Below are 17,194 nucleotides of genomic sequence, written 5' to 3' on the forward strand. Positions count from 1 at the left end.
GGGTTCTGTAGAATGTGAGAAAATTGCTTCGCTAATTCCTTGAGTACGCTCGGGAATTTCTTAGCTGAAGATTCTAGATTCCAGAAGCACGTTTTTTTAAGAGATATGTTAGTTAAGGATGTAATAACATATTCCAATTTTTCATTTATTTGTTAAAGGATTTATTCATTATTAAAATTAGTTCTTGTATACAAGTGCTGGTGGTTTTATTTGGATGCTGGTTTTAAGGTTCAAGAAATATAACAATAAAATAAAATAAAAACCCCCTTTAGGATAGACATGTCTATATTGCATATTAAACATAAATAGTAAATTAATATGTCTAATTAATTATACTATTAATATTAATTTTGTGGTCTAATTCGATACTGCACGTTCCAAAATACCGTCTCTTAAGCGGTGACAGCTCTAGTTTGTCTTGTTCGTATTCCTACACTCGTTCATAGAATATCACATATTTTAGTATCTATCTTTCTCAATATAAACGCGTTAAAATAAGAAAGAATAGGAAGTGGAAAATTTTCGTTACCACGTGTGGTACGATTTAGAATTGTTTTGTACAAATGTCATATGTAGGTTAATCCACTGCGTTTTGCTTTACTTTTAGACGGTTTTGGTTTTTAGCTTGGAATTGACGGATTGTGATAGGTGTGAATTTGTGTGCAGTGCGATTTTGAGAGAATGGGATTAATCAAATGTTAGTGTTGTGCTGTCAAGTTATTCGAAATTGATACGTTAAAAATGAACTTCTAATATTATTGTTATTTCGTGTCGTATAATGCACTCTTTATTAGTTACTGGACGATTGTTATCCAGAGCATTTTGGAACGGAATCGCAAATGTTTCAACAGCTACAGATCCTAATATTCACAAGAAAACTGAGCCACAATTAATATCAGCTGTTTGTGGCTTTTCCAAAGAGAGAAGAATCCAAAGACTGATTAAAGGACAATTTGGTGATGATGCTTGGTTTACAGCAAAATACAAAACCGCGGATGTCTTGGGTAAGAAATTAACAACCATAACCTAACCTTTAGCACCTATGACGTTTTAAGATTGTCAACTTATCTGCACAATAAACATTGAGTCTCCTACTTTGTTATTCACAAAATATTAACAAACAAGTATTTCTTTTTTCAATTATTGAAGATCTCATTATGTTACATAACGTTTAGATTGAGAGGTTAAGTAAATCTCGTGACTTTTTTATTTTATTATATATTATTTTATCATATAATAATGAATTTTTACAATTTATAATGAAGAAGCAACTACTTTTCTTTACTATATCTTGTTTTTTTGTATTATTGCATAATTACAAATGAGCCAAACAATATTCAAAAAATACGAGTCTTATTTGAATCATTGGATTAACTACTATATGGATAAAATTATAATTTTCTTGATCTAAATTTTCAGTATGAATTTTGTAAATTTAAATCAATTTTCAAATTGTTTCTAAAGTAAGTAATCACATGTTTGATGTGCATGAAATAAACTTTTATGCAATAGTTGTTTTTTTAAACCTTATTTTTCTACAAATATTACTTAATTGAAGATTACATATTTTTATTTTTATTTACTCCTTTTTCAGCCGTGGCTGATGGTGTGGGAGGTTGGAGAGCGTATGGTATTGATCCTGGTGAATTTTCCTTACACTTGATGAAAACATGTGAAAGATTAGTTAAATTAGGTCGCTTCACTCCTTCGAATCCTTCAGAATTGTTAGCAAAAAGTTATTATGAACTTTTACATCATAAGAAAGCTATTTTAGGTAAGTTTTAGTATTATATAAAATTTCATATCAATGTTATTGTTTTAGTCTCACTTACAGATATATTCTTCAATGAACTAGTAACATTCATACTTTTTCATTGATACTTACCACATAACTGAGGTTCAAATAGTGGTTTCTTTTGATTTTTGTGTTTTTCATATCTTTAATAAATCATATAATTAATAATTACGAGGGTTGCTATTTAAGTTTCAGGATAGACAAATAAAAACAAATATTTATAATTGGGTATGGCTTTATTGTTTTTCAAAATATTCTCCATTAAGATCCATACACTTTTGTATGTATTTGAACCAATCGTTGAAGCATCAACCTCTTCAACTGCTCTAATGGATATGTCCAAATACTCCCAAAAAAAAAACAGGCAACCATTTGCTTCGAAGTTCTTCATGCGTGAACAAATTTTGTTTGGCTGGTCTTGAAAGAGTCTAACAGTCAATTGTTTGGTTTTGGGCTCATATGCATAGATCTAAACTTCTTAGTGAATCTATTCTCAGTTGAAATAAGATAATTAACAATGTTTGATTTTGGTGATAGTTTTGTATTGAGCTTTTATAATAATTTTCCTATTTTCACAAAACTTATTTCTCATCTCAGTTATTTTGTCATAGTGTGGAGAAATTACAGAATTTTCTGATTGTTATTTAACAATTTTTAATACATTATGCTTTACAAGAAATAAACTTTCCTTCCTTTGGATGTCTGAATAGATTTCCTTTTCAGTCGACTGGCCCTTATATCATATATTCTTTTGCACCATTCAACCCATCGTCCTTTTCTGCTGTACTTATTCCTCCCTCCCATTGATTTCGTTGTAGCTCAATGGATCTTGATATTGCCTTTTTATGATTCTAACTTTTAATTATATTTACTATATTAATTTTCTCCTGATTTTCAGTCATAACTTAACAACCTTTGATCTTTGGTTATTTGTATTTACAATTATATCTTTTTATTTCAAATCTTGATTCACCTCTACATCATTCCCCTATCCATGTTTATTTTTTCCTACATGACCTTTACTTTCTTTTATTTGCTATTTATTTATATTTCTATTGTCACTACTTGTATTATTCCAAAACCTTAGGGCATAATATTAGCATTATGTTCAATACTACTTGGTATGAATTGTGTAACTAGCGCCCTCTATTAGAGTCAGTTATAAAAACAAATTCATTGAATGTATCAGCTTCCAAAAAATATTCCTATAAAATTTCAATACAATGTTGCCAATAATTGTGGCAAAATTGTAAAAATGTGTATATTTTTCCCCAAAACTCATCTAAAATACGGATGGCATTTTTTACTGAGCAAATCCCAAATATTTTTCAGTTTTCTATCTATCCCAGAGTTGGGATCATCATTTTCTGAAACACCCTGTAAATTTAGCTAAATAAAATTAGGATGCGATTTAGAATTTCATACATCAGCATTAATGGCAGAAATAAGTACTTTCGCCTTCTATGTAGTATTTTGTACTCGAAGTTTCTGGAATAATACTCCTTTTCTAAATAGGACTACTTTGAACCCCCATTAGTCTGAATTAAAAAGTTTCTACTGTATTTACAGCTTAATTTTTCAATCCAACATTCACCTCATAACTGCTCTGTTAATATTATTTAAGAGTATCAATTTACACAGATACATCCCACTTCGGCATTCTTCTCCTTAATAATATTCCAAGTTTCTTTATAAATGGTTCAATTGTATTGTAATGAAGTTTTAAGCTATATTTTTATCCTTCCATAGAATATTCTAGTCACCAGAATAACTGCTTCTATACCCAACGCGCTAGAGTCTAGTGCCTCAGTTATAGAAGCACTTCACACTCTAAGTTAGCATATGAATTTTAGAAAAGCATTAACATTTTTAATACCAACCTTGATGTATGTAAAATCTAGGGAGACTGGACTAAATAATTGTACCCCAGAGTATTACAGTATTATTTTAACTTTATTTGATCTCATTATATCCAAGTATTTGTTGTTTTTACCAGTTTTTCATCTAATTTTCGCATATTTGTACCTTTTGATTTTATTTTGATCTGAATAAGTCAACTTTTATTTATTTTCACCACATTTTGTCTTTTTTATTTTTGAACTAAACAAATGATACTGGTCTTCACTTTCATAGGGATTTCTTGTATCCCCTTTGAAAAATACCTCATATGTTTCCATAGAAGGAGAAGAAATGTATGAAATGTATGAAAATGTATGAAAAAATTTATAGTCTAAGAGATAGAGACGAGGTTTGCACATCATTGAACGGCTGTTAAATAATAGTACAAAATAATACCACTATTTGATGTGCGAAACTCGTCTCTATCTCTTTGTTTTATAATTTAAAAGTAGGTATTGAAATCTCTATTTAATTTAAGCGCTGATTGAAATATTCTATAAATTAAATATCACAGATTCTGACAACTCTATATGGCATTTGTCTGTTTGTAATAACAATATTTGAGAATAAACTATATCGTAAATTATGTCTAATATACAAGGGCAGTTTGAAGAAACTGTAACCTTATTTCCCCGGCAGGAGTGGTAAATATTTGGCATCAGTTAAAGTATATAAATAACTGGTAGTCAGATGGGGTGAACAATTAATATTAAATTGGACCCCACCAACTTTTTAAAAAACAAAGTTAAAAGTGAATGAAAAAGGTGGAAAAGCTGGAAACACCTTTGTGGATTAAATTAATAAAAAATGAAACTATCTCCAGACACTATTATCCAAATTAATTTTTATTGCTGTAAAAAGTGAAAAAAAGTTTCAGTAACAAATAAATTTATTGAAAAGATAATAAATTCGCATCAACTGCATACCCAAAAGAGCACAATGAATAAAAAGCAGTTATAAATTTAAAACAACTGAGATTTATATATATATATTAAAGATAAGAATATAAGATTCAGACTTATCCGTGGTAATCCGGGATGGTTGCAGCCCTCCCCCAGGATTCCCAGATGTTGGAGTTAGGTTAAGTTAGGTTGTATTTGTTAGTTTTGTTGTGGTGCACTGGTTGAATCTCTTGTTGAGCTCCCAATGTGGCAGTTGTAGAACTGCGGGAAAAAATTAAAATGATGAAGGAAACGGGAGCACAAATGGATATTACTGATGAATAAGCGAGTAAGTAGAACAGATTTGAATAAGAAGGAGCTTATGCTCTAACACAAAAAAACTGTATTTATATAACCAAATAGAAATCTGTTCTATTCTATCCATTCTGTTTCCCAACTAAATAGAAAATATGAATTAACATGGAAACTATTATATGTTTAAAATGAGATTAATAAAGATAACTAGGAAAGTTAGAGAGATATTTGAAAAATATAAAGAATAGCATCGCCACAAGTTTTCTAAAATCTATTTTTATTTGAACTCTTGAGTGTAGATAGGTAGAGGACGATTTAGAATATATTTCGATGTTTTATTGAATTTCTCGAATGGAGTGGCAGGTCGATAACAAATTAAATGTTAGAATAAATAAATCAGAAGTGACTACTGTGCCACATTACGTGAACAAAAAAATATTCAAAATGTTTGAAGAAAAACGTAACAAGCCAAATGGCATGTTACAAAAGAATGACTTTATTGTAAAAATAATATTTTATTTTTCAACACTATTTTTTTCCAATTTTTTCACACAATTCAAAAATAAAAAAATAATCTAACCTCATGTCTTCGTTTGTCTGAAATCGCTTTCCGACGTGCAATTTTTTAAGTTTGCAAACAGAAACAATAGCTGAGAAAGGAGTAAGTGCATTGTGGCGATAAAACAAAAATCTTTTCAATAAATGCTGCAGTTTTTTCTCTCAAGTCCAGCATCAAAACGTGTCAGCAAATTATTGGCTGGTTATCGTTATCCTTGTTTCTACATAATCATTAAAGATTATACCTTTGGAATCCCAAAACACTGTAGCCATGTCTTATAAAGGTTTTTATTTCTTTGTCCATGAAGTCTATAATTTTGATTGTGTTTTAGTTTTTTGGAGTATAATCGTGTACGAATATTTCTTTTAAATTTTTATTATGGACGTGCTTTTTGTCAGCATTAAGCAATCGCGACACCTCTTTGCATATAGCATTTTGAGACCTTTGTATATTTTTGACAATAATTGAGTACAATGGCAAGGATTTTTCTAACCATTTTTGGAAAAGTTACAGTATATGACGGTTCCGGATGTTCAGTATTATTCGTGTTCATATGACCACATTAAAAAGCAGAGAACCGCTTACAAATAATTCCATAGGAAAGAGCACTTTCAGAATAATATTTACGCTTTTCTCGTTTTTTTTTAATTATTTTTACGTGAAAAATGTTTAATTAACACTCAAAATTCTTTTTTCTTAATATTTGCCCAACTAGGAAAAACAGTTTACATGCTATTAAAACTAGTGTGCTCGTAAGAATAGTGTGAAACTTGTATCAGAAATATGACAGAAACTAACAGTATTATCAACAAATTTGTTGTTAACCTCTAAGAAGTCACTATTGCTTCAAATGGCTCTCGTATATAAGAAAATTTGCTGTTGTTTATAAAAAATTTACAAACACTCTATTATCATTGAGATCTCAATAACTCAAAACAAAAATAATGCAATTAAATATGTATTTTAAGCAGAACATAAACAATGTCACACTATTTTTCAACGTTACTAATTCTAAATATATCTTATATATATTCGATGTATATCACACGATTTCGTTTTTGTTGCACATGACTTAAATGACGCACGTTTTAAATCACAAGATAGATGATGACGACTAACTTAGTTAGTGCCAATAATAACTAAACTGTCAGAAATTATAAAAGAAATTGCAATAACAAACATTGTGTTGATCCTGAAAAGGTGACAGTTATTTTCCATATCAGTTTACTAATAAGGGAAATTGTGTATAGAAAGTTAATTACGTGATTCTCCAATTTCTTTCGTCTCGATTTTGAGATCTCGATGTCCATGATTCGGCCCAACTCTTTGGAGGTTTGCCTGCTGATCTTTTGGTGGTTGGCTTCTCTTTGAATGCTTATTTCGCCAGCCGATCCTCCCCCATTCCGTTGACTTATACCTTCCACTCTCGTCTTCTCTTCCATCTCCATCTGACTACATCTAGTTCCTAGGCCTGCCCAATATCAATTGAGTCCCAGAGGGTTACCTCCGGCTATTGATCTAAGGGTTGTTCGAAAAAGTTGATTTGTCCTGCCTGTATTCGCTCTCGTTTCTGCTGCGTAGGTTAGTATGGGACGTACAGCTGTTTGGTATTTAGGCACTTTGCTTGAGGTGGACATTAACATGTTGCGCAAACTTCCGGAGATTCTGGCGGCCTTGATGGCTTGTATTTGTGCTTACTCGTATTGCTTGATGCTTTAGTTCCTAGATAGCTGAAGTTCATAATTTGGTCTATCATTTTATCGTCTATTGGTAATTTTCAGCGTACCGGATCTTTACTTATTGTCATAGACTTTGTCTTGGAGATAAATATCTTCATATTGAAATTCTGCCATTTGGTTGAATCTGAAAAGCATTCTTTGTAGTTTTTGTTCATTTTCTGCTATGAGGACAACATCATGTGCGTAGCATTCAATTCGGACCTCGCTGCTTCTGATCGTGTGTCTTTCTGCAGTTTTGATTCCATTTATTATGCGGTCTAGGACAAGGTGAAAAAGCATTAGACTTACGACTGTCACCCTGTATAATTCCTGATATTATTGGAATATCAGCTGTGAGTTGTTGCGCTGAAATTTGTACGGTTTAGATGGTAAGTTCCTTGATTATTTATATCATTTTTTTACCCGTTCTTCCTGTAAAATGTGAATAACGTCTTGGTGTTTTACCCCGTCGAAAGCCTGGGTTAGGTCAACAAAGCCTAGGACGGTCGGCGGCTTATTATACTCTATAACTTTTTCTATTATTTGTCTTATTATGAATGTTGTGTATGAAGCCTTGTTGCTCTTCATGTATTTCTATATTTTGCAAGAGGTACTGTGTTCATATCCTTGTTAGAAGTTTCATGATGGTGGAAGACATCGTCAAGTTCAATAATACTGCCAGCTCCTTTATTAGTGAGCTGCTACCATACTTAATTATTCCGTTGCTGATATTGTCCGGTTGTGGAGACTATTTTCAACTTTGGTATCGCCGTTTCAACCTCTCCTTCACTAATTGCGAAAATATCAGTCTCTTGCTCTAGTGTTGCTAGAGGTATCATCCTGGTCATCTGAGTACAGGTTCTTAAAGTGGTTTGTCCACTCACTTGATGATGTCTCAGTTTGTAATATGTTAGGGGATTACAGTCCTGGGAGGACCAAGAATACAACCAAATTTTTGCTGTACTAAAGTAGATTGATTTATTAATACCAAAAAATGTTTTATATTTCGTCAATCTATAACCCAGTTACACTATAAGCTTTTTGACAACGTTAGCAATATTGCATAGTAACCGATGACCATAACTTGATCTCAATTACGCTGTACTATAACAATACATATTCATTATTTTAATATTTCCTAATAACCAAAACAACCTACATAATAATTTAACCTAATATTATACCTTACAAGTCCTTAAACTGGCAAGATATTAACCAATGACTTTTTTTCTTGTTTTCATAAAGATGTTATATATATTTTTTTCAATTTTGAGCCATATGTTTCAATGAGGTATATGATACCATGCCAGTTTAGGGGGTACTGAATATTATAGTTATTTAGCTAAAAATTTCTATAATTTAGCTGAAATACCATCAGAATTTTTTGTTTAAATAAAGGTAAACAAGGCCCATGGACATTCAATCATATCAGTAAGGTGAGAGCAATAAATTAGACAACAACGCATCTTAGCTCAAAATAATTTTATTAAAAATAACAATTTATATATACAATTACACACAAAATAATAATAAAACTAAATATAAAAACCAAAGGTTCACCATATTAAATAATATTAAGAATGAACATCAAAGAAACAATAATTACTTTTGCTAGTCAAGCAAAAACGTAATTTACATCTATCACACTGAATATTTGTTTGTCCGCTGTGACACAATCTACATTTCCCTCTTTTGTCAAAAATTGGTAGGTGTCCCAAACCATCTTTCGTCACACTCAATGAAGATGCAACTGTTGGTCTTTATGGAGTCGTTGATCGAGAAGATTTCCCTCCTTTTGGGATACGATATAAAAGGATTTCTTTAGCAACAGTAATTTCTTTCTTGAGTTCTTTTTTTGTTTCCTCATCAATTTCTTGTCTAATTAGAAGATCCAAATGTTTTTTTGTACATTATCCATGAATTAACAAGAGCAATATCTAACAATTACCGTAAACGGGCAAGGTATCAAATATGATACATTCACAAAATGCATTTTCTAAGAAAGAAAATCGGTTATCTCGAATTTTTCCTTTCCATAATTGCATTCAATACAGTATTATGAAACTAAGCAATTTACCGCATTCCAAAAAACACTACATTGTTTGTACAATAACAAAAAACAACTTATCTTTTCAGGATAAGACGCTATTTGACTGATGTGATGTGAGCTGTGAGGGGTTTTTGTTGATAAATGTTGTTATAGCTTTCGTTGGACGTAAAACAGTGTGACCAACACATTAACAATTAAATTCCCTTGCCCTGAGAAAAGGAACCAGGTCCAAAGGTTTACCGCCGATTTTAAAAAAAATTATATATGATTTAACCGTTCAAGGTTTCTGTAGTTGATTAAATTCCTTATATCCTTCTTTGTCCTCCATAAAGATCATGCTGCATTTCGATTGAGAACTTTTTTCACTACTCTCGTCATTTCTCCGATATTATCACGTTTACTCTCTTTCGTTAGTACTCCTCTTCTGTTTTTATTCTTCGATATTTCAGATAGGCTTTCGTTTTACTTCATAACATATTAACTTGTTTTGCTAGGTGCTTTCTCTGCTGCTGCCAGAATGTTAGTTTTCATCCTCTGCCTTGTTAGTTCTACAGCAGGGGGCTCAAACGGTCGATCGCGATCGATCAGTCGTTCGCGAGTGCTTTTTGAGTAGATCTCGAGAAGAAAAAAATTTTTAATAAGTAAGTAGGTAACTAAACTACAAAAATGTATTACGTAATAAAATAACACTGCTTGCAGCAAAAGGCGGCTTTATCAAAGGAACGCGGGGCACTTGTCAAAGAAAAGCCGCGTTGTTTCTAGACTAGACTGTACTGTCTAGTTTCGGGCGGCGCGTTTGACGGGAACATTCGAGACTTTCTTTCACGCCGATATAAATGAATTGGAGTCATTCTGAATTGTAACTTGATAGCGATACTACGTCGATACAAAGTTTATTATTAAATAGTGGAAAATGAGTGCAGCGAAGAAATCTAAAACGTATCATTTTAATAAGGATTGGGAGGAAGAATTTTTCTTTTGTGTGGTGAAGGATAAGTGCATTTGTGTTATTTGTTGTGCGTCAGCTGCAATACCTAAGCGTGATAACTTAGAGAGGCTTCGTAAAACTATCAAAAGGATTTTCCGCCACAGAGTGAATTAAGAAAACGAAAAGTAAGTGATTTTATATCTTGTTTGAATAAAGAACAAACCATGTTCACAAGACCAGCCAAACAATCAAAAGCTGCTACGATCGCGTCATTTAAAATATCTCGTATATTGGCGAAACACAAGAAACCATTCGAAGATGGATCGGTGGTGAAGGAAGCATTTATTGAAGCGGGTGAGACTTTATTTGGAGATTTTAAAAATAAAACAGAAATCATGTCTGCTATTAGAGAACTTCAGTTATCTCGTCCGACTGTCAGACAGGACATCGCAGATAAACTAAAACATGATATCATGGAATGTACATACTTTTCTTTACAGTTCGACGAATCCACCGATATGACAGACATTGCCCAGCTGTGTATTTTTATTCGGATGGTATTCAATGACATGTCGGCTAAGGAAAAATTTTTGACAATCATTCCTCTGAAGGGGAAGACCCGTGGCGAAGATATATATGAAGAAGAATATACATCAACAAGTTTTGTGTTCCAAAGTTTTAAACACGGAGGAAATTATGGGCATTGCAACAACAAAATTGTGAATTCCATCCGTGCACGTAGCTTGCAACGGCGGCTCTTTCAGTTGCAGTTGGAAGATAGGGAGTCAGCTGAACACACTGATTTAGTTCTTCACACACACGTCAGGTGGTTGAGTTGCGGAAAGTTCCTACAAAGGTTTCAAGAATTATTGCCCGAAATAACAGCTTTTCTAGACGAAAGAGGTGATGACACTCAGATTTTGAAAAATGAAAAATGGCTGACTGATTTGGCATTTTTGACTGACATCAAAATGCACTTAAACATCGTTAACTTGGAGCTTCAAGGTAAAGGAAAAACTATTATTGAGATGATTAACGCATTCAAAAGAAAATTGCAACTTATGATAGATCAACTGAAAAGAAAGGATCTGAAACATTTTCCGTCTTTGAAAGCAAGGATTCCTCAGTTTAATTATGATACGTATGAGGCTGAATTATCAAATATTTTGGGACAATTCGAAATGCGTTTTTATGATTGCAGTAAATTGGAAAATATAGCATCATTTATGAGTTATCCTTTTTCATGTAAAAACATTGAAGAATTAGCTACTGAAATAGCAAGTCAGTTTAATATGAACTCATGTTCTGTTGAAAATGAGTTGGTGCAGATTATATCAGATATACATCTCAAAGCTACAGTATCTGATACAAATTTCTGGTGTTTTATATATGAAGATAAATATCCGAATCTAAGGCAAATCGCCCTTCAACTGACGGCATTGTTTGGGTCAACTTACTTGTGCGAGTCTGCATTTTCTGAAATGAAGATAATTAAGTCAAAATATCGCAATCGACTAACTGACGATCATATGTCATCATGCTTGCGATTAGCACTCAGTGGTTACGTACCATCTTATGAAAAGTATGCTGAGGACATGCAGTGCCACGCTTCAACATCCAAAGCCACTCTTTAGTTAGGTTTAACACCATATGTAACTCTTTTGTTTTGTAACAACCAATAAACTCGCAATTTTGAATAACTATGAGTTTTTTCATTGATATTGTAGAGAAGAACCTAACTAAACCTAACCCAAACCTTGACTAAAATAATGTACCTATATTGTGCAGAAATATGCTAATATCTATATATGCTACGGTACACCCTACCTAGGTAGGTAGGTAGGGTGTATCGTGTATGTACGACAACCCTGCATCACACATACTTGCAGCCTCTCAGAGTCGATCGTAAGTAGTCTAAAAATATTGAGGTAGATCGCCAGCAGTTCAAGTTTGAGCACCCCTGTTCTACAGTATCTTATATAGTCCAGGCTACCAAGGTACAAATACGGTATCACATCCGATTTCCATAAACCTGCATGGCTTTGCAAGAAAATTTGGAATTAAGCTTGACTTACCCTTATATTCAAAATCTACCCTATGCCTGTACAAAGGAGTGAAAAGTACCCCTTATTGCAAAAAAATCAATAAAAATATACTGTCAACATTCCTTGTAAATGACATTTAACAATAACATACAAGTGCGTTTTGAGAAGAAAACTTAAACTTCTTGGTTTAATTAAATTAGAATAAAATTTTTATAAGACTTTATTTGGTCTATTTACACAAATTTAGTCAATTAAAAAACATAGAAACCTCCAGCATTAGCGAGATATATTTAGGATTGAGAGAGTGATGCCACTAAATGTGGGCAGCACATTATGCATTTTTTTTAAATAGGACAAGTTTTCTTAAGTAGCATGCATGAATGGGCGTAGAAAAAGTATAGTATGTTACACGAGTTGTAAGCCTATTACGCACTCGTGAAATTTTTCACTTCTTGCGTAATGGGTTACTTACAACTCTTGTTATGTAATATATTATTAAGGTTTGAATCAAAGTTGTTTAATGCTTTAACATATAAATTTTCAAAAACCGTGCTTGATGTATTTTATCTCTTATAAAACACCCCGGTTGAAATGAAATTGAAAAATATTATTTAATTACTTTGTGGTAGCTTACTTATATTAAACTGACTCTCTTTGTTTGTGTTCAACTCAAATATTTTGCATCCCAAATCTTCAACCCTTATAAATCATTCCTTATTTCGAAAAAATTTATAGATGTATTATTTTTGACGATTTATTTATTTTAAATGGACATCTTTAGCAGTTTCTACTTGAGTATTTTGTAATTATAATTTTCAACCCCTATAAATAATCTCCCATTTCCCAATTAAACGTCAAAATTTTTATCTTTTATTCCTCTTTCAAATAGAATTGGTCTGGCACGTGAATACTTGACCAAAATTTTGCCAGACCAAGATTAAGTAAGTTCTTCTCTCCTACTTGTTAAACGCGAGGTTTTTATTTTTTAGTCATCAAACGTATTTTTTTACCTTAATTGTATTTGCTACTATATAATTCTAGTTTTTTTAGCTAGTTTTTAAAAACATATATTTGATTTGAAATGGAAGAAAATCCTGTTAACTTGAATTATTTCTATTTTAATGTTACAGTAACTATTTCACGAAAAATTCATTGACATTTCCGTAAGAACAAAATAAACCTTTCACGGGATTTTTTATAATTTAGAATAGTAATTTTCTGATAGCGTCGATGCTTTGATATGAGGTTACTAAGGCTTGTAGCGGGAATTTACGAAAACGGGCGTAATATTGATGTCCAAGACAGCGCGCGAAGCGCTCGAAAGTTAAATTTTGAAAGCAAGAATAAAAAAAATACTTTTTTCACCTCTTTTACGAAAGAGTAAACAAATTATCAACATATAATTAATTTTATTAAAATAAAAGAAAGTACAATAGAACAAGTAACAAAGAAAATGTTAAATTTTAAATCCTTAATTAATAATAAATATAACTTTTATTTTGAATTAATCATCAATCTCATCTTCTGAATAATTACCGCGATTATTGAATGACAAATCTTCATCATCTGGGATAGTTTCGTCTTTATCATGCTGCAAACTTTGTTCGACCGTCAATGGCATTGCATCACCTTCGAACCACTTTATTTCATATGCATTGCCAGCATTATTTAATTGCCAACCACATTCCAAAGGATCAAGTCGAATACACTGAGGATCTGTAGCATTTTGCCACATAGAATTGACGAAAACTGTGCGTAATATTTTTTGCTCCAAACTTCTCCAACAAGGTGGAATCAAACTAGAGTCAAAATTATAAATATTTTTAAAAATTTCTCTTTGGTTATTACTTTTATTATCGTAGAACTTGTAGAACAACTCAAGTGAGATTACAGATAAAGCATTTCATTTTCTTAATTTAATAACTGGTTATTTAGATAGATAGACGTTTCTTAGAAACACGCACGTCACATTTTGACAAATTAAACAGGTTAAATGGTTGAATGAATTCAGTTACGTTAAAAACAAAAAAACCTCACGTTTAACAAGTAGAAGAGAAGAACTTAATTAATCTTGGTCTGGCAAAATTTTGGTCAAGTATTCACGTGCCAGACCAATTCTATTTGAAAGAGGAATAAAAGATGAAAATTTTGACGTTTAATTTTTTTTTATACCTTGAATAGAAAATTTGTTGTTGTTATAAGTTTGTTGGGGACTGTCTGACACACAGTTGCGTCAAGAACAAGAACGTCAGACTTGAATTTCTGTATTTATCTAGTCAAAACGCCATCGTAAACTGAAAAATTATACTTAATTTATGTAGATCGATTTTACGAAAAAATAAATTAGAAATTTTATTAAAATAACAAAATTTGGACACGTCAAAGATCGCCAGACCAATGGTTTATTATTCATCTAATATTCAAAATTTAATAAAATATATTTTAGTACTTATTCTGGTTAACCACCCTTTCACGGCGGTCAACGCTTGGGCTATACAATTTTTTGATATATTTATTTCATATTGACATATCTATTAACTTTTATGTATATTATGTATTTAAAATTTTCAACCCCTATAAATTATTTCGTACGACAAAAAAAATTATTTATAAGATTTGTGCAATGTTATACGTCCCTTAAAAATTATTGATTATGGGGAAAAATTTTTAATCACGCTGGAAATTTGTTAAATTAAAAATGAAAATTAGATTTTATTTAGTTTTTTGACCGTATTTACGTTAATTTTCAGGCAAATTAGTCGCTCAAAACGTAGATTTATAGGAAATTTTATAACCTATGAGTTATAAACGTTTTAAATTTCTTTGGCTCTCTATTTTTCAAAGGGTAACGTTTAAAGGGTTCGAAAATGATATCAGTCATACGTTAGAGCAAGATTTTTGAGGTCATATCTTAGTTATTTTAGAAGTTATAAAAAATTTAGAAAAGAAAAACATTTGTTAAAAAAATACTAACTTTTTGTGCTTTATTAATTTTCATGTATATCCGATAGTTTTTTAGAAATTTTGAGAAAAAGGAGAAATTTTTAAAAATTTCGAAAATGATTTTTCGACTGTAAACATAATTTTTTTCGAAATTATGCATTCTAAATCCTTCAAACTTCCCGAAAAAAATTATTATTAGTACGTAAATAAAGTACATCATCACTGGATTATATTTTTATTGCAATTTGGGTACTATCACTAAGGGTGAAATTGAGTTTTTTTCTACAATAAAATATAAATCGATTTTATTTCGGCTATAACTTCCTTAGTTTTTATGCTAGAGAGCTCCACTGACTCATTTTGAAGATTTTCAAAAGTACTTTGAATAAGATTATATACAATTACTTCGAAAAGTTGAATTATAAAAAATTTTCGTTCGATAAAAATATTCAATTTTTTCAAGATAAATCAAAAGTATTTGAGGTATTCACGGAAAATCGTGTTTTTTTTTCGAGAAAAATTTCAATTTTCAATCGCGCATAACCAAAAAACTAATGATTTTTCAAAAAAAATGCTAAGAATATTTTTTGCTTAAAATTTGGTCCTTCATTTCCGCGGTTATTTTCAACATGTTCACTCCCTAGTTGGGGTGGAACGCCTAGGTCAAAAGCACACGTCGGCGTGGTATAGATTCTGCTATTTAAGGTATTCCCCATATGCCGTCAAAATTTTACTAAAATCATGGAAATCGAACCTTGGTAGCCTGGACTAATGGTGTTATCTAGATCTTGTGTGATAGACGTGTTTTATATAGTTTCTCAAGCACATTAATGACTTCATATTGAATTTTTCTTTGTGTACCGGCTTTTCCTTTCAAGCTAGCTGGATGCCCAATCTCATTTTACAAATAACCAATAACCAATAACAAATACAATTGTGATATGTATATGTTTTTGTTGGTACTTATATAATTAATGACGGAATGGTAGCCCTGAAATTTTATCGTGTTAGCTTGTGTTATAGTTTTTGAAGCAAAAAGTCCCCGAAAATATCGATGCAGTTTATGGCATGATTTTATCAGACCGTCGAATTGGGCTAAAACGGATATCTGAAGCACTGAATCTTTCATACGAACGCGTATCATATAGTTCACATCAATTTGGACATGAGAAAGGTTTGCCAAATGCCCAAATGTTTGAATGTTGACCAAAAGTGTGCAAAAGTAGAAGCATCGCATTCGACACTCTGGTTCTCCAAGACCCAAGAAGTTTCATGTCCAAAAATTTGCTGGAAAAGTCTTGCTTCAGTTTTTTGGGATTGCCATGAAGTAATCATGATTGATTTTTTGGATAAGGGTAGAACAATAACTGGAAATTACTAATCGACATTACTGACCACTCTACGGGAAAATTAAAAAGAGAAAAGACGCGGAAATCTATCCAAAGGTGTTTTGTTTTTGCAGGATAACGATCCTGCACACAAATCTCATGTTACCATGCAAAAAATTCGTGATTTAGGATTTGAATTACTAGAACACCCTCCTTATTCACCAGATTTGGCTCCGTCCGACTATCATCTCTTTCCTCAACTGAAAAAAAGTTTAAGAGGTCGTAAATTTTCCTTCCAACGAGGAGGTAATAAAAGCTGTGGAGGTCTGGTTTTCAGAGCAAGAAGAAATATTTTTTTTAAAGGTCTAGAGACGTTGCAGATTCGCTGTAATAAATTTATCCAATTAAGAGGAAAATATGTTGAGTAATAAAATATTTTGACATCGAAATTTTGTTTGGTTCTATAGTAGGCTAAGAATTTTTCAATATATCCTCCTCTATAGAAAATATGTGTTCGATAAATCTTAGATTGAGTCGCGTGGTAGAAGAGCTTCTCTTTTTCCAATTTATAGGCAATACACACCATTTGTTGGCAGTTTAGAGTATTTTAGCTGAAATTATTTAAAACATGTTTATGAACATATTTTTTTCTTTGAAATTCGTCATATTTTAAATAAAATTATTGTTTTCCTATTTATATACGGTGCAATCCAGGCACTAAACAGAACTTCTC

General features: G+C 31.7%; 1 protein-coding gene across 2 annotated transcripts in view; it reads left to right on the plus strand.

The window, feature by feature from the left end:
- Nucleotides 1–557: 557 nt before the first annotated feature.
- Nucleotides 558–17,194, plus strand: part of LOC130441904 (protein phosphatase PTC7 homolog) — a 47,693-nt gene continuing 31,056 nt past the window's right edge. The window contains exons 1-2 of one of the 2 annotated variants that reach the window (XM_056775763.1): nt 558–1,004; nt 1,595–1,774. In XM_056775763.1, the coding sequence (XP_056631741.1) occupies nt 779–1,004; nt 1,595–1,774 (406 nt within the window). In that variant the 5' untranslated portion in view covers nt 558–778. The remainder of the gene's footprint in view (nt 1,005–1,594; nt 1,775–17,194) is intronic. The other variant, XM_056775762.1, reaches the window with a different exon arrangement.

The sequence above is a fragment of the Diorhabda sublineata genome, chromosome 3 (genome assembly GCF_026230105.1).
Source record: "Diorhabda sublineata isolate icDioSubl1.1 chromosome 3, icDioSubl1.1, whole genome shotgun sequence".
Classification (NCBI taxonomy): Eukaryota; Metazoa; Arthropoda; class Insecta; order Coleoptera; family Chrysomelidae; genus Diorhabda; species Diorhabda sublineata.